Consider the following 24,379-nt stretch of genomic DNA (forward strand, 5'->3'; position numbering starts at 1 on the left):
ACATGAGAAGCCATTGATTGGATAGTGACATTCTAACCAACATTTTAAAAAGATCACTGTGATTACTGGGTTGAAAAGACATGTACTGGTAGGGCGTGGTGGCTCACACCTGTAATCCCAGCACTTTGGGACGCTGAGGCGGGTATATCACCTGAGGTCAGAAGTTTGAGACCAGCCTGGCCAACATGGAGAAACCCCGTCTCTACGAAAAATACAAAAATATTAGCCAGCCGTTGTGGTGGTCGCCTATAATCCCAGCTACTCGGGAGGCTGAGGCAAGAGAATTGCTTAAACCTGGAAGTCGGAGGTTGCAATGAACTGAGATTGCACCATTGCACTCCAGACTGGGCGACAGAGCAGGACTCCACATCAAAAAAAAAAAAAACACACATGTATTACCTTAGAGATGTCCTGAAGAAAAAAAAAAAGACAAGATGTGTGAACGGGCAAGAATGGGGGCTGGGAGAGGAGTAAGAACACTGTAATGAGCTACTCAAGGGAGGATGGTGGCAGAGCCCAGTTGTTGAGGGAGGAATGGGAGAAGTGGTCAGATTCTAGATACATTTTGAGGGTTAGAACCAAGATATGCTGACAGGTTGAATGTGGAGCAGGAGAAAACAGAGGAGTCAAGAATATTAAGGTTTTTGGCCTTAGCAACTATGAGCATGTAGCTGCCATTCCCTGAGATGAAGAAGACTGGGGAAGTGGCAGCTTTGTGTTTGGGGCAGAGGTAGCCTCAGTCTTGGTCATGTTAACTTTGACATGCCAATAAGGCAATCTCTTTGGAGATGCTGCCCAGGTTGCTGGGTATGTGAGCATAGTTTAGGGAAAAGTCTGGGATAGAGATAATGGATTTGGGAGCTACCAGCATGTAGTAACATTCCATAACACTGGATATTATTAATAGATGCTCCTTAAGAAACAAGAGTTCCATCATTAAATACGTGTGGGGATGCCAGTTAACTAAGTTGAACTTACAAATCTTTACTGAAGGATCTCTCCAAATTTTTGATATACTGAGCAACCAAAGAGAATCATTTTCAAAATTTACGTGATCACAGAATCATTTTACTGACATTTGAAAGAACTCTAGTGTTCCTTGCATTGTTGTCTGGGAAAGGTTGCTAAAAGGATGCCAAAGCAATGAAACACTAGGTTCCTGATACAGTATCCTTCAATCTAAGATTGTGGGGTCAACACAAAGGAAGGCACACACTGGCTCAGGCTGGCTCTGCCCTTCCTCTGTCTTTTGTGTACCAACACCATGTACGATGAGGGCACATTTGGTTCCTTTCATTTTTCCATTTCTAACAGGAACACATGATGAAGGAGAATTTGTTTTCCTTTCCCAACAAGATAACCTGCCTTTTTCTGAATGTGAACCACTGGCCACATGCCACCAGAGACGTCTTCAAGATGAGGTGAGAGGCGCTGCCCACAGTATGTGAAGTATACCCGGCCCTTGGCTGGCTGTCCTGGAGGAGGTGGAGTGCCCTCGGTTCTCTCCCAGCCAATTCCTGCCACATCACCTACAGCAGAGAATGGGAAGGAAAACAAATTTTCTCCCTTTTATTAAGTAAATTTTAAATTTGCAACCAGAGTGACACACTACAAATCACTGTTTATGCCCTCATTTACTTCTGAAAAGGACATGAAGTTGTTGTATTTATTTATTTATTTGGAGTGCAGTGGTATGGTCTCAGCTCACTGCAACCTCTGCTTCCCAGGTTCAAGCAATTCTCCTGCCTCAGCCTCCCAAGTAGCTGGGATTACAGGCACCCACCACCATGCATGATTAATTTTTGTATTTTTAGTATAGATGGGATTTTACCATGTTGGCCAGGCTGGTCTTGAACCTCAGGCAATTTGCTCACCACCTCAGCCTCCCAAAGTGTTGGAATTACAGGCATGAGCCACCGCGACTGGCAGAAGTTATTGTATTTAGATATAAAGTAACATAACAGAAGCAAACCATTTTAAAAAAACTTTCAGAATTTTTTTTAGAAAATGCCTAGTGTCAGTGTTAAATTTGTTACCACAATTACATATTAAATTTAGCCTTTATTTTCCTGGCAGTCAAGACAAAAAAAAAAAAAGGGGGCATCATTTTTAAAACAGAAAAATGTAAGTTTTTCTCTTTTGACATGTGGAGGATTACTTATGACAAATAAGTAAAAAGGTAATAGTAATTCCACCTCTGGTGGAATATTCAGAAATGGCCTCAAAATATATAATTTAAGGCCAGACGACATGATGGTTCACACCTGTATCCAGCATTTTGGGAGACCAAGGAGGGAAGACTGCTTGCAGATAGGAGTTGAAGACCAGCCGCGGCAACACAATGAGACCTCATCTCTACAAAAAACATAAAAATTAGTCAGGCATAGTGGTGTGTGCCTGTAGTCCCAGTTACTCAGGAAGGCTGAGGTGGGAGGATCATTTGAGCCCAGCAGGTTGAGGCTGCAGCGAGCTGTGACTGCACTATTGCACTCTAGCCTAGGTAACAGAGTGAGACCCAGACTCAAAAAAAAAAAAAAAAAAAAAAAGAAAAAGAAAAATACATATATATTTTAAACTCCACCCACAATGTAAGCTAAAGATAAGACCATTAAATTCCATTGTGTTCCCTATTTGTAAGTATTTAAGGCATTTTGCAAAACATTAAGGTAAATAACATAATTCAGGCTGCTATCTAATAAGATGACTGGACACCGAGGTAGGCCTTACAGAACCAAGAGGAGCCTGTATGTCGCATCAGCACTTAATATCGGCTGCCTCAGGCAAGCTGCTAGCACATGTGGCCTATACTTTATCTGTTGTAAACTCTCCAATAAGTGCATGAAGTTCTAAGGTTCTGTTTTAATCACAGAGTTTCCTATTGCTTAAGTACCACAGGAATGGGAGCTTCCCACTGGCTGGGGACTTGTCATTGTTCGCCACAGCATCCCCAGGGCCCAGAAGAGGGCCTAGCAGGTAGGAGATGCTCAGCACGTATCTGTTGATGAATGGAAGCCCAGGTATTGGTACAGGGGGTGAGATTCTGTTAGAAAGATTAGGTTCTAATCCCTATTCCTTTGCAGACATATTTCTCTAGGAAGAGGGCAGTCTGTGTGCCCAAAGTCCACACCCAAAATGCTGGAATTATAGGGATGAGTCACTGCGCCTAACCCAATAAGGCATTTCTTGAGTGCCTCATGGTTAGTGGTGGAGTTCCATTTTTTTGAAGCTATTTATCTGCTCATTAATGAATAAGTGAAGACTAAACTTCAGAGAGAGAAGGAAAATCTCTGAATTATCTAATAATGAAAGAACAAAAGTACACATAACTCTGGAGTTACCAAATGGAGGCTCTAATAGTGAGGGCTCATAAAGCCAGGGATTTGGTGTAAACTAGAGGGCAGCAAGTTTGGTTTTCACTAAATGATGACAAACGGCCCATTTCCAGTTGCTAAATTTATTTAACTTTAACCTATTTAGACCCAAACCTGACGCCAACAGAATCACACAGGGTGAAAAAACTCCCACTGCACTCACCGGGGGAGAGAGTCACGTCTAAGCGAACGCTCTTCCACTGTAACAAACTGGAGCCATTGTAGTGCACGGCTCGACCATTGCTATGAAAAATACAAAGAAGGGAGGTCAAAGACAAGAAAGAGAAGCCTCACTGGCCAACACACAAGCAGGGAAGTGGTGAAGTGGGGGGAGGGGGGGTGTCAGCATTGTGAGATTATTATAATATCACTTCAGTATTAAAATATCTGCACCAGTATTTCCCAAGCTGTATTCCTAGAATTTGGGAAATAAACAAGTTTTTTAAAAATTACAGGACAATTAGAAAGGAATCTTATTAATGTACACTGGAAATCTCCAGAAAGGAAAAATAATGCTCTCCTTTCCCCAAACTTATTGAAGACAGAGCTCTATTTTGACTTCCTAAACACCTATACACACCTTGTAGGAAGCTACTGTTCTCTGCCATACTGAGCTACTTCTTTTACTTACTTATGAAAAAGACAAGTGCCCACTGGATTAGTCCAAGCCCCATCTCGCTTCTCTGCTTCTGTAGTGAAGCCAAAGGAAACTATGGGCCCGGTGTCATCATCAGTATCTCCATAGGAAACTATTTCAATTTCCCAGTAAAAAGATGGGGCCTGAGGAAATACCAGAAGAGAGCAGCAATCAGAGGGCTAAGCCTGGGCCTGAAACCTTTTCTTTCAAATTTGAAGAAAAGACGCAAAACACAGTGTGTCATGTGATGTCTCACCTGAACTGGCAGTGGTGACGTGGCATAGATAAAAGTACCCCGGGGCAGGCCTCCCCCAGCACTGGGGTCAGCCAGGAAGGTGACTGAGGTAAGGTGAGATGAGAACATGCAGGCTCGAACAGGTGGAAACACTCGAGAGGGGCTCCAAGTAATCTCTTTGGGCTACATTGGGGAGAAAAATCCATATTCAGTAGAACTGCAAACACCAATCCCTTTACTCTCTCAAAGAAGAAAAAGAAATTTTATCTGATGGTACTGAAATATAGGCAAATACATCGGGGAGAAAAACCCATATTCAGTAGAACTGCAGACACCAATGCCTTTACTCTCTCAAAGAAGAAAAAGAAATACATGTGTATTTGCCTGTATTTCAATACCATCAGATAAAATGTGTATGCATACATACACACACACATTTATTAATCTAGAGACAGAGTCTCACTCCCATCACCGAGGCTGGAGTGCAGTGGTACGATCACAGCTCAGTGCAGTAATCAAACTCCTGGGCTCGTGATCCTATTGCTTCAGCCTCCCAAGTAGCTGGCACTACAGGTATGCATTGCCATACCCAAGTAATTTTTGTATTTTTTTTGTAGAGACAGGGTCTTACTATGTTGCCTAGGCTGATCTTAAACTCCTGGGCTCAAGCTGTCTGTCTGCATCAGCCTTCCAAAGTGCTAGGATTACAGGCGTGAGCCACTATGCCCAACCAAGCACACATATATTTTTTAAAAAGCATCTTTTTTCCAAATTAAACTTTGATCCTTACTATCTCTTTAAGACATTATTTATCTTCCATTATCATCAATTCCAAGGTCTGGGTCCCATCCTCTTATAGTCCCCATGTAGTTAAAGGACAAATTTTAGTTCAAGTTACATATGCATGACTTAATTAATATTCAACTCAAAGCTAAGGAGGGATACAATGGTGACACTTCTTTTTTCTTTTTTTTAAAGGTTAGTTGTCTTGCTTTCTCACTTTTATTTTTAACCATTCTAATCATAAAAATCTCAAGCTTCTCTATTAGATAAAAGCACCTTTTTCGTTTTTTTGAGACAGTCTCATTCAGTCGCCCAGGCTGCAGAATCCCAGCTACTTGGGAGGCTGAGGTAGGAGAATCACTTGAATCCAGGAGGTGGAGATTGCAGTGAGCCAAGATCATGCCACTGCACTCCAGAATGGGTGACAGAGTGAGACTCCATCTCAGAATCTCAGGAAAAAAAAAAATTCATGTAACACACAATTCACCCATTTGAAGTGTATAAGTCAATTTTTAAAATATATTTATGGGTACATGGTAGGTGTATATATTTATGGGTAAGTCAGTGGTTTTTAGTATATTCACGGAGTTGTGCAACCGTTACTATGACCTAATTTTAGAATATTTTTGCCCCTATCAAAAAAATTCCATATCCTTTAGTAGTCAATCCCGATCCCTCTCTTCCCTTAATTCTCCTCTGCCCCCAGCTCTTGGCAATCACTAATCTGTTTTCTATGGCTTTACCTGCACGAGACATTTCATATAAATGGAATTATGTAAGATGTGGTCTTTTGTGTCTGGCTTCTTTCACCTAGTGTAATTTCAAGTTCATTCATGTTGTAGCATATATCAATACCTCATTCCTTTTTATGAACAAATGATACTCCATTAATGTAATGCTACAGGATATTTTATTTATTTATTTATCAGCTGATAGATATTTGTAGTTTCCACTTTTTGGCTATTGTAAATAATGCTGCTAAGAACATTCATAGATGTATCCATATTTAACCTTTTGCCCCCCCCCCCCCCTTTTTGGAGACAGAATCTCGCTTTGTCACCCAGGCTGGAGTGCAGTGGCACAATCTCAGCTCACTGCAACCTCTAACTCCTGGGTTCAAGCGATTCTCCTGCCTCAGCCTCCCAAGTAGTTGGGAATACAGATGTGCACCACCATGTCCAGCTAATTTTTCTATTTTTCGTAGAGATGGGGTATCAGCATGTTGGCCAGGCTGGTCTCAAACTTTGGCCTCATGTGATCTGCCCACCTCAGCCTCCCATATTGTTGGGATTACAGGTTTGAGCCACTGACCCTGTAACCTGGCCCACTTTTGTTTTTTAATTACTTGCTCATGTTCTGTATTATGAAATGGACTGTATCTCTAAACTTAAAAAAAAAAGGCTTTTTTTGTTATTGATAACACAAAGAAACGATTTATAAATTACTAAGTTTTGCTTCCCTGCTATGATTTTCCAGTATTTAGAATGTCACCTCTATTTGCTTTGACATTCAAAGATGAAAGCATGTCACCACAAAGGAGAGCATGTTGCTGCAAAAGAATGCACCTGTAAACAGCTTTAAGGACATTCAGAGTGAATGTCCTTAACATTTAGACTCACTCTGAATGTCCTTAACTTGCTGCTGGCCTTACTCAGTGATGTGAGTTGTGGCTGTAGAAGGCACAAACCTCTGCAGAGGGCTCACCTGTCTGCGGTCAGCCTGCAAAGGAGGAGGTGGGGGCCGAGCACAGTCCCGGTAGAGCATCCTCAGCCGTTCACACTGTACCTCCACAACTGCAAGTCGTTCTCCTGTAGAGGGCACACGTTGAATCTGTGAAAACAACTCCTGCAACTCCCAAGAGGGTACTGACTCTTTTGGAGCAGCATCAAAACAATAAAATGCACTTATAGAGCTCACTTAAATTCTTTTTTTTTTTGAGATGGAGTGTCACTCTGTCACCCAGGCTGGAGTGCAGTGGCGGGATCTTGGCTCACTACAACCTCTGCCTCTCGGGTTCAAGCAATTCTCCTGGCTCAGCCTCCTGAGTAGCTAGGATTACAGAGGCCCGCCACCACACCTGGCTAATTTTTGTATTTTTAGTAGAGATTGGGTTTCACCATTTCGGCCAGGCTGATCTTGAACTCCTGACCTCAGGTGATCCACCTGCCTCAGCCTCCGAAAGTGCTGGGATTACAGGTGTGAGACACCATGCCCAGCCTGAAATCCTTACAGAAGAACAAATACCCCAAGACATCTTTGTCTTCCATACGTAGCCCAGCAGCACAACAATGAGAGCAAGTGTTCGGCCTCTGGTGCAGTCCAACTCCTGGATTCAGAACCTGGCCCCAGTACTCGGTATTTACCATCTCACTTGCAATACTGGGTAACAGTAGCACCTGTGTCTCACGGGGTTGTTATGAAGATGTGATGAAATAACTTAAGCCCTTGGCTAAGTCCCTGGCACAGGTACTCAATAAATATGTTATTATTCTCATCATCTAATAATTGAAGACTATTCTTATCATCTAAATTGATTTTTAAAAATCTAATACCTACGGAGCACCTCCTAGGAGCAAGAAACACTGAGAGGTGTTGGAGAATACAAAGATATATGAGCCAAAGCCCCTATGGTGGGAAAATAAGGCACGCGTGCGCACACACACACACACACACACACACACAGTAAAGTGCAAGGCTGCAGTATGTGAATATGTAATATAAGGCACAAGCACAGGCACAGGTGAATGAGCAGTGATTTCAATCACACATCTGAAAGGCTTAATGAAAACATTATTAAGTTAGATGTTAGAAGGCCAAGTGTGGTGGCTGACACCTGTAAACTCAGTACTTTGGGAGGCCAAAGCAGGTGGATCACTTGAGGCCAGAAGTTCAAGACCATTCTGGCAGGCCAGGGGCAGTGGCTCAAGCCTGTTATCTCAGCACTTTAGGAGGCCAACCAAGGTAGGTGGATTGCTTGAGCTCAGGAGTTTAAGACCAGCCTGGGCAACACGGTGAAACCCTGTCTCTACTAAAATACAAAAAATTAGCAGGGAGTAGCAGCGACCACCTGCAGTCCCAGCTACTTGGGAGGCTGAGGCAGGAGAATTGCTTAAATTCAGGAATCAGAGGTTGCAGTGAACCAAGATTGCACTATTGCACTCTAGCCTGGGCTACAGAGGAGACTCCGTCTCAAAAAAAAAAAAAAGTCTAGCCTGGCCAACATAGTAAAACACCATCTCTATAAAAAATACAAAAATTAGCCAGGCATGGTGGCATATGCTTGTAATCCCACCTACTCGGGAGGGTGAGGCATGAGAATAACTTGAACCCAGGAGGCAGAGGTTGCAGTGAGATGAGATCACGCCACTGCATGGGTGACAGAGTGAAACTGTCTCTAAATAGATAAATAAGAGATATGAAGCACCTGCCTTGGCCCTGCATGGTGGTGCATGTCTATAATCCCAGCGCTTTGGCAGGCTGAAGCAGGAAGACTGCTTGAGCCTAGGAGTTTAAGACCAGCCTAGGGGACAGAGTGAGACCCTGTCTCTACAGTTTTTTTTTTGAGACAAGGTCTCTCACTCTGTTGCCTAGGTTGGAGTGCAGTGGTGCAATCTCAGCTCGTTGCAACCTCTGCTTCCCAGGCTCAAATTATCCGCCCACCTCAGCCTTCCAAGTAGATGGGACCACAGTTGTGAGCCACCACACCTAGCTAATTAAAAAATTTTTTTTGTGGAGACAAGGTCTTGCTATGTTGCCCAGGCTACAAAACTTACAATTAAAAAAAAAAAGCACCAGTTTTAAAGAGTTGGTAGAGAAAATGGACAGGTCACATGCCAGACTGTAGGGCTAAAAAACTGAAAAAATTAAAAAAAGAGAGAGAAAATGCACAGGAAAGGGATACATTTCAGGAGCATTTTATTTTATTTTATTTTATTGAGACAGGGTCTCACTCTGTCTCTCAGGCTGGAGGGGAATGGTGAAATTGCAGCTCTCTGCAACCTTGACTTCCTGGACTCAGGTGATCCTCCCACCTCAGCTTCCAGAGTAGCTAGGACTACAGGTATCTATCCCATGCCTGGCTTTTTTGTAGATGCTGAGTTTCTCCCATTTAGCCCAGACTGGTCTCAAATTTCTGGGCTCAAGCATTCCTCCCACCTCAGCCTCCCAAAGTGCTGAGATTACAGGTGTGAGTCACTGTGCCCAACCTCAGGAGCATTTTCAAGGAAGAACTGGATATGGCAAGTGACTGGATATGAAGGGACAAAGAAGAAACATTACATTTGACTAAGTATCTGGGCATCAAAACTAGCCTGGCATGGCATCTCAGGCCTGTAATCCTAGTACTCTGGGAGGCTAAGGAGGGAAAAATTACTTGAGCCCAGGAGTTTGAGACCAGCCTGAGCAACATAGTGAGACCCTGTCTCTCATTTTTCTTTTTTTTTCTTCTTCTTTTTTGAGATGGAATCTCACTCTGTCGCCCAGGCTGGACTGCAATGGTGTAATCTCGGCTGACTGCAACCTTCACCTCCTGGGTTCAAGTGATTCTCCTGCCTCAGTCTCCTGAGTAGCTGGGACTACAGGCACTTACTAACACACCCAGTGAATTTTTGTATTTTTAGTAGAGATGGGGTTTTGCCATGTTGATCAGGCTGGTCTCAAACTCCTGACCCCAGGTGATCCACTCGTCTCGACCTCCCAAAGTGCTGGGATTATAGCCGTGAGCCACCGCGCCCGGCTCTCATTTTTCTAACAATTAAAAAAATTAGGCTGGGCATGGTGGCTCATGCCTGTAATCCCACCACTTTGGGAGACTGAGGTGGACAGATCACTTGAGGTCAGGAGTTTGAGATCAGCTTGACCAACATAGTAAAACCCCATCTCTATTAAAATTACAAAATTAGCCAGGCATGGTGGTGGGTGCTTGTAATCCAAGCTACTCAGGAGACTGAGCCAGAAGAATCACCTGAACCCGGGAGGCAGAGGTTGTAGCAAGCTAAGATTGTGCCACTGTACCTCAGCCTGGGCGACAGAGTGAGACTGTCTTTAAAAAAAAGTTAGCTGGACATGGTAGTGTGCACCCGTGGTCCCAGCTATTTGGGAGGCTGAAGCAACAGGACTACCTGAGCACAGGTGGTTGTGGCTGCAGTGAGTCTTGATCGCAACACTGCACTCCACCCTGGGTAACAAAGTGAAACCCTGTCTCAAAAAAGAAAAACAAACAAAGAAAAACTAGCCTGAATATTAACTAAAGCAGGGAATTTGGGAAGGAGAGCTGATTCCAGAGTAAGGAATGACTTTGGTTATCAATTTGGTGCATTCATGAGGCAGGGGAGGGGGATATTTTTAGAGAAGTAGCTGCTAGGCCTGGATCTAAGCAGAGGGATTGCTCAGTGTAGAAGGCAGGCAAGCTCAGGAAGGGAGGGTCAGGGTGAAACCTGGAGCCCTGTTTCTTCTAGTGAGGTCTCATGGTCCCTTTAGCCTGCTGTCTGGGATCACCCTCTATTTACAATTCTGACTTTGTAATTATGCTTCCTGGGGGTCCTGAGAAACTTTCAAAGTTGGAGAACATGTGGCTCAGGGAGTAAGTACGTTAGGAAGCTGGGAGAAGAGGAAACAGCTGAAACTGGGAGATTCTAGCTTCTACAAGGGGGTAAAATAATGTTGAGAACTTTTTTGGTTTCTATGTGTCTTTTCTTCAGGTTCAAAAATTTGCTTCCTCTGCTATTTCAACCAAGGGATCTGCTTAATGTCTCAGGAATATTTCTTTTTCTTTTAATTTTTTTTATTTTTTAGAAGGAGTCTTGCTCTGTCGCCCAGGCTGAAGTGCAATAGCATGATCTCAGCTCACTGCAACCTCCACCTCCCAGATTCAAGTGATTCTTATGCCTCAGCCACCTGAGTAGCTGGGATTACAGGCACACCCCACCAAGCCTGGCTAATTTTTCTATTTTTGGTAGAGACAAGGCTTCACCATGTTGGCCAGGCTATTCTTGAACTGCTGACCTCAAGTGATCTGCCCATCTTGGCCTCCCAAAGTGCTGGGATTACAGGCATGAGCCACCGCACCCGGCCTTCAGGAATATTTTTTCAAGGAAATAGTTCTGTAGTGCTATCTCCCTAGACCAAATGGAATCTGGTACTGCCTTCTTTAGATAGAGAAGCTATGAAATTAAGCTATTAGTGAGTAAATATTGGAATGGCCAAGTGGTACCAATTCTTTGGCACTTCTTTGATATTGCTACTTAATTCATCCCAGGAGAAGAAAAATAATAGAAACTGATCAAAATATTTTTAAAAATCTATCGATAAATTATTGCTTATAAATTTCATGACATTTTCATACATAAAATAAAAAATTTTAATACCTTAAAAAAATGAATATCAAGTAACTCTCTATCCTCCACCTACTCCTCACCTTGAATCTTGTTTATTAAACAGCTTTCCTCCTGAGCACAGTCTATGGCCCCCTGGTAGGCCTAAGAATCTACCACTGTTCTGCAAAGTAACCTCAAACACAGGTTGTTTTCTTTGGTTTTCATCACTGACTGACACTGGAGTCAGTAAACTTTGCTATTTGCTTTAAATGTCAGAACCATTTCTGGTAACCTAATAACTGAGTTATTAAGGATTCTTTCCATAGGATACTATTTAGAATATAAACCAATGTGCATACGCTCACAGTCTTCTCTTTTGTAGTAATTTACAAGCACTTCTCAAACATTTCAATTCTTTGGTACCACAAAGTTCTCTTTCACTAAGAAAAACAGGTTAGGTGGACCATGATCAAAACTGTGTGAGATCACTGCTCGAAATTATTACAAATCCTAGCTTGTGCATTAAGTATTAATGTAAACTTCCCAACTTAAGACCTCTTTATTCTGTAAAATATATAAAAAAGGATACCCAGAAACAGTCCAGTAGAAAAGCAAGTGATTAATTCAGCATGCTATATGCTGCTATAATCAGTCAAAATATATCTTCGAATGCCATCTAAGCCAACAGTATAAAAAAGTCAGAGGCAGTGAACTAAGGACCTACTAAGAGTACAAAACGAAGTCACAAGTAATTTCACCCTTGAAGCCTAGCACACCCTTTGCTTCTGTTGCTGTTCTCTATTCTTAGGATCTCTCTGAGGTTTATTAATGATTCCTGGATCTCCCAGCTGGAGCTTCTGCTGAATCCAAGGCACTACCCTTATCAAAAGAGATATGAGAAGTAAAACAGATATAGACAAATTTAAAAAGAAAAAGACAACAACAGAAATGACCACAATGTGAAAGAGTAACAAAAATTACAAAGAGAAAAAATATGAGAGTTACTGACAAAGTTAAGTGGCATAAGAAAAAGTAATATTAATTTTTTTAAATGACCAAAAAAAAAAAAAAAGAGTATGAACCTACAAGCCTAAGGGAGTTAAAGCTGTTCATTTCTAACACATAGTTTGTGAAAATGTTAGCACTAGAATGTTGCAGGAATGCTAACTGAATTGTACACAACTTCACTTAGGGTGGTCCAGTTACATCCTTGGAGACAAAGGGTAAATTTTCAATTACAAACACTAAGGCCAACTACAATTTACAGAAAACAGAAGGGCAAATGACATTGGTAAATGATGCCACAGGGATACAGTCATCTAAATCCAGACTGGGAAAACCTTCCACAAACAAATTGTAAGGCAAAAAAAAAAGACTAAGAGGAGTCTATTTTTTTTTTTTTTTTTGAGACTGAGTTTCGCTCTTGTTACCCAGGCTGGAGTGCAATGGCGTGATCTCGGCTCACCACAACCTCTGCCTCCTGGGTTCAGGCAATTCTCCTGCCTCAGCCTCCTGAGTATCCAGGATTACAGGCACGCGCCACCATGCCCAGCTAATTTTTTGTATTTTAGTAGAGACGGGGTTTCACCATGCTGACCAGGTTGGTCTCGATCTCTCGACCTCGTGATCCACCTGCCTCGGCCTCCCAAAGTGCTGGGATTACAGGCTTGAGCCACCGTGCCCGGCCGAGGAGTCTATATTTTAAAATAGATTTAAAAAACAGCAACAAAGCAACAATTTGTAAACTTTATTTGATCCCCATTCAAATAAATAAACATAAAAACAAGAATTATCTTTATGAGAAAATTAGGAAGCTGAACACTGACTAGATACATATACACATATTTTTAGAGATGGGGTCTCACTATGTCGCCCAGGCTGCACTCAAACTCCTGGGCTCAAGCGATCCTCCTGCCTCAGCTTCCCAAGTAGCTGGGATTACAGGCATGTGCTGCCATGCCTGTCTTAGATACTTAATAATATTTTTTTAATTACTGTTAATAATTTAGATATGTGATAATGGTGTTGTAGTTATTTAAGAGTCTTTATCTTTCAGAGACATATACGAACACATTTATGAATAAAATAATATCTAGGATTAAAAGTATTTCCAGGGGTTACAGCACAGATAAAACAGGATCAGTTATGAGCTGACAACTGTTGAAACTGATAATGGAATCCTGAAGGTTCCTTATACTAGTCTCCCAATTTTGGTATGTTAGTGCAAACTCCTGACTGGAAATTCAAATGTTGCCAATGACAACAGTCAAAATGTCCACACCAGCCCTAAGGACTGCTCCTAAATATCATAGTTCTAATTGGCAAATAAAGGCAACAAACCAATAGGAATGAAGAAAAGAAAACACTTTGACATGGTCCTAAAGCTACATTAAAATATGCTGATTTCCTAGCTGGTATAGACTGAAAGCTTTTTATTTACATTTCTAGGTCTGTGACACACGTGAGTTGTGACAGGTGCTGTCCTCACAGCTCAGCTGTTTGACATGTGTGTATGAAAACACTTAACACGCCATTATCAAATTGCAAATGTGCTGAGAATTCAATGACACAGGGTGGTAAGGAAAGTTCAGGTACTCACCAGCACTGCACTCCTGGGCTACTAGGTTAAGAACTTCAACAGCTGCTGGACATTGTTGTATGAATTCTTCACAAAATAAGCTGTCTTCTAAAAGCTGGGCCATGACCAGGCATGCTCTTAATGTTAAAAGATTTACAATATTTCAAAGACATCAGTGTTCATTGTCTAAAAAAGTCAACTGTGAAAAACATTTCAATCAATTTTGTCCCCCGATTTATAACAAGATTCAAACTCCCCACTCCTCTTGCTTTTTTCTGAGCCGGGCTGTCTTGGAAATATATAAATAACTTATCTTTTGCCACACAGTAACTGCTGACACTGCATGAAGAATTGGAAAAGGAAAAAATGGGTGCCATAACCACTAAATGAAGACACAAAGTTCCAGGTGAGAAATCAGTCCTGTCTCTTAAAAGCTTTTCCTATACTGTGCCCTAGGGGCATTTAGAGCTCTGGAAGCAAGAGGGATTAAAAAACTGGGAAAATCTGTATGGTGACAGATCTCACCTGATTCAAAATACATACTGGAAGTTTCTAAGAAGTTCCATTGTTGGCTGGGCATGGTGGCTCACACCTATAATGCCAGCACTGTGGGAGGTTGAGACAGGTGGATCACCAGAGTTCAGGAGTTTGAGACCTGCCTGGCCAACATGGTGAAACTCCGTCTCTACTAAAAACATAAAAATTAGCTGGGTGGCCAGGCGCGGTGGCTCAAGCCTGTAATCCCAGCACTTTGGGAGGCCGAGGCGGGTGGATCACGAGGTCAACAGATCGAGACCATCCTGGTCAACATGGTGAAACCCCGACTCTACTAAAAATTACAAAAAATTAGCTGGGCATGGTGGCGCGTGCCTGTAATCCCAGCTACTCAGGAGGCTGAGGCAGGAGAATTGCCTGAATCCAGGGGGTGGAGGTTGCGGTGAGCCGAGATTGCGCCATTGCACTCCAGCCTGGGTAACAAGAGCGAAACTCTGTTTCAAAAAAAAAAAAAAATTAGCTGGGTGAGGTGGCATGTGCCTGTAATCCAAGCTACTCAGGAGGCTGAGGTAGGAGAATCACTTGAACTAGGGATGTGGAGATTGCACTGAGCCGAGATCAAACCACTGCACTCCAGACTCCAGCCTGGTCGACAGAGTGAGACTCTGTCTCAAAAAATAATAAATAAATAAGAAGTTCCATTGTCAAAAAGTTACTTCTTAGTGCTGTTTAATGATAAATAAAATGTATTTGCAGGAAAAGACCAACATCAACCCTTCTGTGCATGCCCTAGTTTTCCCATCATAAGTTTGTAAAGTGATAGACCAGATATGTATCAATGTAGCCTGAACCATTTTGTTTATTTATTTATTTAATAATTTGAGACAAAGTTTCGCTCTTGTTGCCCAGGCTGGAGTGCAGTGGTGCGATGTCGGCTCACTGCAACCTCCGCCTCCTTGGGTTCAAGCGATTTTCCTGCCTCAAGGTAGCAGAGTTATTCCTGTGATGGAACATTCTTTTAACAAAGCAAGTCAGTGGAGCCTTACGTATGTATTTCATACATCACAATTTATTTGTTTCTTTTTCTTAGGTGAACAGCTAATCTTTATTTTGAAGTGTAGACACTGGGGAACACAACAAAAAATGCAGAAATAAAGCAATGCAAGGAACTGTGGTAAACACAGTGTAAAAGAATGGTTACTGTTGCTCAGCTGAGCGTGGGCTTCAAGCTGTGGACTCACTAAGTTGGGAGTGAAGGGGCCCACCAAAGTCTCCTCCTTCTGTCAGCTTGCACCACCTCAGCACATCAGGCAATGTGGGGAGGGTACTCACCTTGTCCTTATTTCAGCAAGGAGCCGAACGACTGCCATCACAGGAGCTGACCCATCTCCTGTTGCAGGAAGTGAGGTGTGAATAGAGAGACTTCCCTCCTGAGGAAGCAACATGGACTGGACTGCCTGTACTACCTTCTCAGTAATGGACAGTTTATGAAGAGGCAATGCCTGATGGCGGTGGGGGGGCATGGCAAAAAGTTAAATTCAAGTAGTTAGTTTATAAGAAATGAGGGTGTTATTATTACCTGGAGTTAATTCTTAAATTTCCAGTTAAGAAAATAAAATCACCATACGGAAAATTGCAAACCACATCAAAACAATTAAAAATATACTGTAGAAAAGCCCTAAACAACAAAGAAATGAATTTGGTCATCTAGATGAAAATTTTCACACAACCATTACTATTGAAAAATTATAACTGATATATAAATGTACATCACAAGTACAATTTAAGATAACCAAGCATTTGTGTTTCTGCACTGAGCATGTGCACAGACTCATTACAGTACAATTACCATTGGCAGTGACATTTTATGAAGCATTTAAAAAAATCACCTTACCTCTGATCTTGGAACACAAAGTCTAGACAATGGAATAGTCAATGTGTCTGATGCTTGCGAAGTCTTTCTACAGTCTATGGGTGGGAATCTGACTGTAGCTATACCTTCCTGTTCATTGATAGAAGCCACCACTCCAATGCTTCCTGAGATTCCTCTACCTAAAACCTGGAGACAGAGATAGATTAGCCCTACAGACCAGCTCTGATGTGTGGGCAGCTGTCTCATAAGACAAGAGGAAAGAGTAAATTTAAAGCTGTCATTGTTGGCATTACAGTAGTTTATACTACTAGGATAGCAGATACCAAGCCCTAGACATGAACTATAATATGCCCTAAAACCTAACTTCAAGGTGGTCACAACGAGCTATCATCTCAAACAGAAATTTATTACTGTTAGGCTGGGTGCAGTGGGGCTCACACCTGTAATCCCAGCACTTTGGGAGGCTGAGGCAGGTGGATCCCTTGAGGTCAGGAGTTTTGGACCAGCCTGGCCAGCATGGTGAAACCCCATCTCTGTTAAAATTATAGAAACTAGCCGGGAGAGGAGGTGGGCACCTGTAATCCCAGCTACTCAGAAGGCTGAGGCAGGAGAATTGTTTGAACCTGGGAGGCAGAGGTTGCAGTGAGCCGACATCGCATCATTGCACTCCAGCGTGGGTGACAGAGCAAGACTCTGTCTAAGAAAAAAAAAAAAATTATTACTGCTGTTTAATGGTAAATAAGGATTTGCAGGAAAAGACTGTTTTCCTTCCATGCTAATTCTACCTTCAATTCTAAGACTGATATTGATCACACTACAGGAAACAAGTATTGCAGTTAACTTGAGACAGTATTGCATTAATATATGACTAATGTATGGTACAGTGTGGATTTGAATTAGAGAGTTTCTCGGATTCCTTATTTAGCTTGAAGAAACAAGTTTTTTTTGGTCTAACTGGTTGGATACTTGTCTTACAGATGATCGATTAATCAATGATGCTTACATATATAAGGGAAGCAATTATTTGGGGAAAATGGTGGTTGGTACCTGAACCTCGGATCCTATCTTGATTGTCTCTTTGAAGCCTCCAAGTGCACACAGAGCGGCAACAGCCTGGCGGGCAATTCTCTGAAGTTTCGCAAGTTTCCTCCCACTGCTGCTGCCATTTTCCAGAATGCTCTCTGCGTATTTCCCCAATTGTGGAATGTACATCAGTGCCCGAGACAGAACCTAAATATAAGAAGGAGCCACGCACTAGGAGTTAAAGCTTTGGTTATTTTGATACCAAGGGTGATAAAGTGTCTACAACAGTGCCTGGGTCCTATGTATTGAAGGAACTCTGGACATGTGAGGCACCAAAAAACTATCAGGTATTGCCAGTGACATTTGCCCATATTTGTCTATGTAATTGGACAAAACTGGAAATATACAACTGGGAGAATCAAACATCATGTTACTAAAACCTCTAAAATAAAGCCATCACCTATCTGAAGAAAAACCATCCCAGCATATTGTCCACTTATCAACACTCGATTACCTTCAGGACATGTCATAAGGGGTTCATTTAAGAGTGGCTGTGGAAAGGGGGAACTGATTACAGATCTCTAGTTTCAGGCAACCAGTCTACTGTTTGTAATGATGAATCACTTACTGACAGGGCGCTCAGGCAGTATAAATCACGCAGAGGCCTCCTTGGACTTAGTGAGTATACTTAAACAAATCCAATAAACCAAGGCTGCATGATCTCCTAATGTCAGTACCAATCTAACATAAGCAAGAAGAAGAGAAACAAGTCCTGCCATTCTTTCCCTGAGAATACTGTCCTATCTTCTGCAAAATGAGAATCAGCAGTGACAGGAGACGTAGTTTAACAGAGTTGAAACTACTGTAGCAAAGCAAATTCCAGAGGAAAGTTGGTTAACAGGTGTATCTGACAAATTTGGAAAATTTCTCTTTACTAAAATGCCCCTTGCTGGGTATAATTCTAATTAGCTTACTTCTTACTTTTTCAGTTAAGTAGCAACACCACGCTAACCTTCTCTGCTGTTGTGGTCCATATTTGAGCAGCATTTGATTCGGGTGCCATGAGCAAGCTATGTAGCAAGGCGATCACTTCTGCAGCCATGCTGTTTGCCACGTGCCCACTGATGAAGGGACGCACGGGATCAGTCCTGCAAATGTCAACAAGGAAAAGTGTCAGTGCCCAGTGAAGAGTAAGACTGCAGGGAAGTGGCTTTCTGGGTTAACATCAGAGAGAAACCATTTCTATTTTTATACAAGAAAAACTGGATTCTGTTGACTGAGAAAACAAGACGCTACGTTATCTTTATGAAGAAATCACTGTGTCACATTCTTTGTGGTATCTGAATAACTGTCTCCAACAATGGACCTCAAACTTTATTTATAAGCTATAAGGATCAAGGAAAAACACTGCATTGCAACTATTCCTGGCTTTCAAGCACAAAACACCTTGAATGAACTTCACAGAGGCAACACTTAACTGTTGCTTCTGCTCCTAGAAAGAAGTTTGTGTTCACCTGGGTCAGTGGGAATGTACCATTTGCAAGAAATAAAGGTAGCAAGAACAGAGTTTACTAATACTACTCAAAAGAATCCTCTGGCTATAAATGCAGAGGATTTATAGCCTGGTGGGAGCATCCCTCTATTCCTTCATGACAATCTCAGACCTACCTGGATGGTCATTATTCTCCAGTGTACTCCCAGGCTGCACCTTGAGTACAACTATTATAGCAGATGGGGCCTCATTACCGAGAGGTCAAGGGGATGGTAGAAAAATAAAAAGCCAAAAACAAACCCATTATAAAGTAATGGGTGTGGACAGCTTCTTGTGGAAGGTTTACCTCGCAAGTTCGGAGTTTCTCTCTCGGCAAATTGAAGTTTGGGCAGTTTTCTTTTTGTCGCCTGTGGATAGTCCACTCACAGTCTCTGGGTTGATGGACTCTACTGGTGGCCCAATGCTGACGATGAGGCCCGACTGTGCCCACTTGGTGGCTTTCCTCAGGGCAGCTGCAGCCTCTTCTGTAATCACTTCACAATAGCCACCCTGGGGGTAAGGTTGAAGACACTGAGAATATTTATTTCACTCTTCCCAGCACTGTATTTTTCAAGTCTCTTTCCCCTCAATTACCAAAGCAATCCAGGCTCAGTTTTTAAAAATTCAAACATAAAATATTATACATAGAGAGTAAAATTTCCATAGACATCCCAGGCTTCATCCAGGCTGAGATAATGGTTAGTCATCTAGATTACTTCTGTACAAATTCTGGCATACGTATCACAGGGCTCCGACACACAGGCTGCACGTCATTTTGCTTTAATCAGTTATCAGTGTATCACAGAGGCTCTTTCATATCAATACATGGAGATCTACCTCATTTTCATAGTTGCACAGTATTTCATTATATGACTGTAATAATTTCTTTAACCAATCCCCTATTTATGAGTATGTGGATCCTATTTTTTGTTTTTGTTTTTTTTTTTTTGAGACAGAGTCTTGCTCTGTCACCCGGGCTGGAGTGCAGTGGTGCAATCTTGGCTCACTGTAACCTCTGCCTCCTGGGTTGAAGCGACTCTCCTGCCTCAGCCTCCAAATAGCTGGGATTACAGGCGCCCACCACCATGCCTGGCTAATTTTTGTATTTTTTAGTAGAGACAGGGTTTTGCCATGTTGGCTAGGCTAGCCTTGAACTCCTGACCTCAGGTAATCTACCTGCCTCGGCCTCCCCGCAAAGTGCTGGGATTATAGGCGTGAGCCACTGCGCCTGGCCTATTTTGTTTGTTTTTTCAAACAAAACTGTGAAGAACACACTGCATTTATCTCTGGACACTTTAGACTTTATTTACCCTCACTTTGACAATAATGGGTATTCTTAATCTTTCTTAATTTTACTTGTCTGACAGATGAAAAATGACACATTACTATTGTTTTTATTCCTTTAATTATTTGTGAGCCTGGGCATATTTGTATATTTTTAATAAGTGTTTGTAATTCTTATTATCTGCTATTCACTTAGCAACCTTTCACTGATTTTCAACTACGTCACCTATCTCAAACTATTTTTAGGCTATTAAACTATTTCCAACTTCAAACTATTAAACTTTCTTAAAAGAGCTAAGAACAAACTTCTAGGTCAAAACTAAAAGTTCTGATCTTGACAAACTGATTTTGACTAGTTCTCTTTAAAACGGCTCAGTTGTGCCACTGACTTCAATTCTCGCCTTGCCTCCTTGTTGCAACTTGAACTAATTTTGCCTTTTCTCAATTTGTTCTGAAAATCTAAAGCATGACAAGTACTCTTCAATCATGGGTTTAATTGGGGCAGGTTTCCCTTCATGAGATTACCTTGGTCATGTCTCGATCCATCTTCACAACTTTCTCCATGTTGGCGCCAGTACCAAGTCGGAAGGGTCGTCCTTCTGAACTACTAAAAAAAGGCAGGCAGAGAGCAGAGCACACCTTACAGGCACTGCCAAAAGTGGGCTGCATGCCATGGGGCCACCCACCGTCAGGCCCCATTATACACGAACATTAGGTTTTTTTTTTGTTTTTTTGAGACAGGGTACTGGTCTGTTGCCCAGGCTGGAGTGTAGTGGCATGATCACAGCTCATTGCAGCCTTGACCTCCCCAGGCTCAAGTGATTCTTCCACCTCAGCCTCCCAAGTAGCTGGGACCACAGGTGCATGCTACCATGCCTGGCTAATTTTTGCATATTTTGTAGACACGGGGTCTCACTATGTTGCTCAGGCTGGTCTCAAACTCTTGGGCTCAAGCCATCCTCCTGCCTTGGACTCCCAAAGCACTGGGATTACAGGCATGAGCCACCATGCCTGGCCCTCTGACACTAGCTTTTAAAATCCACTAAGATTCAATTTTTCAAAAGGAAATAATTTATTACTGCTTAATCATATCACGTGAGGGCCTAAAACAACAGTGTTTTAGAGCTGTAAGGTTATCTAGAAATCCACATGAAAATAACGTACAAAATAAAAAACTGACATGAACCCAGAACAAAAGCAGGGCCTAAGGACATCATCTAAACCCCAAGGGGAGGGAACTTTAACGACAGCATGGATATGATGCTTTGGTGAATGTTTGGATTGTCCTTTCTAATAGTTCAGCTTTCCCTGCCTCCTGAACTGGCTCTCCAAAAAATCTTTGACCAAATTTGTGCTATGAAACACTGCAATGTCCAGGAATGTTTCTTGGAGATTTCCTCATGTAAGCCCTGACCTGTCATAATCCTGCTTAGTTTACACCATGGTCCCATTAGTGTTTTTGATTGCCATAAAGGCAGATGAGGGATTCAGTTATGAGGATAACAACAGTGTCAGTGAAGTAAAGAGAGGCCTCTTCCATCTGAGACATAAACACCTGCTCTGAATTCCCTTGTGCTATGTGGCAAGCCTTCCTGTTGTCCTGAATCCCACTAATAAAGCCCTGAAGGTTTGTAATGTTTTGAGCAATGATTATATTTTTACTTCCTTCTTGAGTTATCATACCATTTCATACTTCAACTAATCAAAGCTTTAAAAAAGTGTCTCTTGTTTCTCCAACTCACATTCAATGAGTTGGAGTTTACCTAAATTTACCAACAGCTGAAAGATGCCAACAACTGAAAATCAACTGCATTATTCCTTCTCAAAGCCCAAGTCACACTGGAGACTTCCCAAAAACAATAATACATTGTCCACACGGCTTTAGCTCTCAGTTGGTTATAGAGAGACAGTACCAAGTCATGATTCAGAGTTTGGGTTCTGTGGTCAGAGAGGACTACATTTACATTTCAGCTCTGCCTCAGTTTCTTTCTATGTCACCACAGGAATCACAGTAACAGTGTCTATCTGGAAAAGTTGTAAAGAGGGCCGAGGCAGATGATACATGTACAGGGCTTACTTAGCACAGTGCCTGTGACATGGGTGGTGCTTGAGGATGTGTAGCTATCACAATCATTACCGTCACCTTAGCAATGGTTGGAGGACTTCATGGGATGACTGATCTTCCCGCTTGTGGATAAATATCGAGAGCTTGCCATCCACAGCTTCACTCTCTTCTCCAGGATCTTTATCTCCTTTCAAGGAACTCTTGGGACTGGTTTTTGTCAATGTGGTGTCCGGTTCAGAAGCGGTTGGAGAAAGAACTGTCTGACATCCTTTAAGCAAAAAACAAAGCTCATTCAGGTAAACTGCTGTGTTGTTTTGGCGGCTCTACTAAAATGAAAAACAATGGTTTGGGTTTGGAATCTCTCTTCCCCCTTCTCTATTCCTCTGTGTCTGCTCCCTTCTCTGTCACTCTCTGTTTCATCACAGGAAGCATAGATGCAAGTGGGGACCTGACTGGGCACAGAAAGGATGCACTGCCATGCCACTCTCCTGTTCAGGAGCATCTCACCTGGAACCACGTAATCTGCCAGCTTTGCTAAGAGCAAGGAGGCAATCTTGGAAGCTGGGTCGCTGGGATCCTCCTGCTCACTGTTTAAGGATGGGACAGAGTAGCTCCAGGGTGGGAGCTCCACGTTTCCACAGTCTTCTACGCTCATCAGTGGCAGGGCTGCCCGGCACAGCTGGAGAATAATAAGGACCAGCTTTGGAGACGGGCGTTGGTCAAGCAGCAGGGAGAGGAGTTTGGAAACACAAGCTGGCTGGCTTAGGATGGCTTTACCTATGTGGCTCCTGCAAAAAAAGGAAGAAAGGTAAACTGTGCTGGAAATGTTGATCTATAGACATTCAGAAGCAAGAGTTCTCTAAATGAAATAAACCAATAAAATATGATTTTAGGAAGAAGACATGAATTTGGCACTATGCTTCTGTGAAGAATTAAGAATTTTGGAAACATTTGAGGAAACCAAATGACCACTAATACTTAAAAAGAAAGATTTTAAAATATTTTCTGATCTCTGATGTTTACCTACTTGAGATCCTAAATTCAGAGTGCTTCATGGAGCACTGAGACTTAGAAACTCAAAGGAAGAGCTTTCCCATTTGTCATTTATTCTTTCATTTTTTTTAATAGGAAAAAAAGATATACAAGTTTATTTAGCATGTATACACAGGAGCCTTCGGAGTGAAGACCAAATTTCCCATGAGTTACAGAAGCTTATATACTATCTTGAGGTTACAGAAAGAATGGGAGCTTGGATCCTGGTAAATCAGGTTATGGGAGAGGGGAGGAGAAGTATTGTATTGAGGGGCAATAAATGATTGCTGGGAAGAATGACTGGATCTGGGAACAGAGATTAACTTGTAAATAGTTCTCTTTGGAATTTATGTCATTTATTCTTTCTTAATGAGTACCTCAAGACCAAAGCCATCACACAGTGTTGGACAGGCTTCAACATTCTGGAATCTGCCACAGCTAAAACTGCTGCATTCCAAGAAAGCTAAATAATCTGCAGTCAGTCATATGTGGACATTTTAAGGGCCCCATGGCTCACACAGAGGGTATACAACCAGCAAAGAATATCTTCTTTTAAAGACACAGTATGAGAAAGTGAGTTAATTACAGGCCCTGACTCATTACTTTTTAATCTTGCTATAATGAGGGTAAGATTTTTTGGTTAATGAATACAACTGCATCTATGGGAAAGGTTAGCAGCTGCTGTCAGTAAGCTATTAAAGCAAATGATAATATATTATTTTATGGTTTAGCTATTCGCCTAAATCATCTTTACATTTTGGAACTAAATACTATGTTTCAATGACTTTATTCTCTATTATTATTTTTTTTTTTTTTGAGGCAGGAATGTGTCAAAATGACCTAGTAATTTAGCTATTTCAAAAGACAACCATCACCAAAAGAAACCCCAATCATTCAAGAGGAAAGCCAGCTTCTCCCAGAGCTCCAGGCTGGACCATGCATACCTTGAGAGATCATTGAGAAGACTAAGGACATCCTGGAGTGCGTCGTTCCCAGCAGCCTGGTTGCCACAGCACTCTGTGGCTCGGGCAAGGTGGTTGGTGAGAAGGCTGGACACCTGCCGGGCCAGACCTGAGTGCACAGCCTCTGTAGAGCCACCTTCACAGTTAAAAAGAGAAAAAAAGAGCTTGGTAAAAACCTAAGGGTGCCATGGTGAGC

The 24,379-nt window shown here is 42.1% G+C and overlaps 1 protein-coding gene across 21 annotated transcripts in view; it reads right to left on the minus strand.

Moving 5' to 3' along the window:
- HECTD4 (HECT domain E3 ubiquitin protein ligase 4) overlaps positions 1-24,379 on the minus strand; it is a 224,153-nt gene that overhangs the window by 53,740 nt on the left and 146,034 nt on the right. For all 21 annotated transcript variants that reach the window (XR_013522118.1, XR_013522117.1, XR_013522116.1 and 18 more), the window contains 15 exons: positions 24,166-24,319; positions 22,697-22,977; positions 22,268-22,457; positions 20,650-20,731; positions 19,148-19,350; positions 18,322-18,457; positions 17,334-17,516; positions 16,308-16,472; positions 15,746-15,915; positions 13,940-14,055; positions 6,731-6,834; positions 4,265-4,426; positions 4,003-4,151; positions 3,535-3,614; positions 1,366-1,529 (listed from right to left, as the gene is read on the minus strand). Coding sequence is in view for 18 of the 21 variants with exons in the window: in XM_078337356.1 (XP_078193482.1) it covers positions 1,366-1,529; positions 3,535-3,614; positions 4,003-4,151; positions 4,265-4,426; positions 6,731-6,834; positions 13,940-14,055; positions 15,746-15,915; positions 16,308-16,472; positions 17,334-17,516; positions 18,322-18,457; positions 19,148-19,350; positions 20,650-20,731; positions 22,268-22,457; positions 22,697-22,977; positions 24,166-24,319 (2,339 nt within the window). In the remaining 3 variants the exon portion in view is untranslated. The remainder of the gene's footprint in view (positions 1-1,365; positions 1,530-3,534; positions 3,615-4,002; positions 4,152-4,264; positions 4,427-6,730; positions 6,835-13,939; positions 14,056-15,745; positions 15,916-16,307; positions 16,473-17,333; positions 17,517-18,321; positions 18,458-19,147; positions 19,351-20,649; positions 20,732-22,267; positions 22,458-22,696; positions 22,978-24,165; positions 24,320-24,379) is intronic.

The sequence above is a fragment of the Callithrix jacchus genome, chromosome 9, assembly GCF_049354715.1.
Source record: "Callithrix jacchus isolate 240 chromosome 9, calJac240_pri, whole genome shotgun sequence".
In the NCBI taxonomy this organism is placed as follows: domain Eukaryota; kingdom Metazoa; phylum Chordata; class Mammalia; order Primates; family Cebidae; genus Callithrix; species Callithrix jacchus.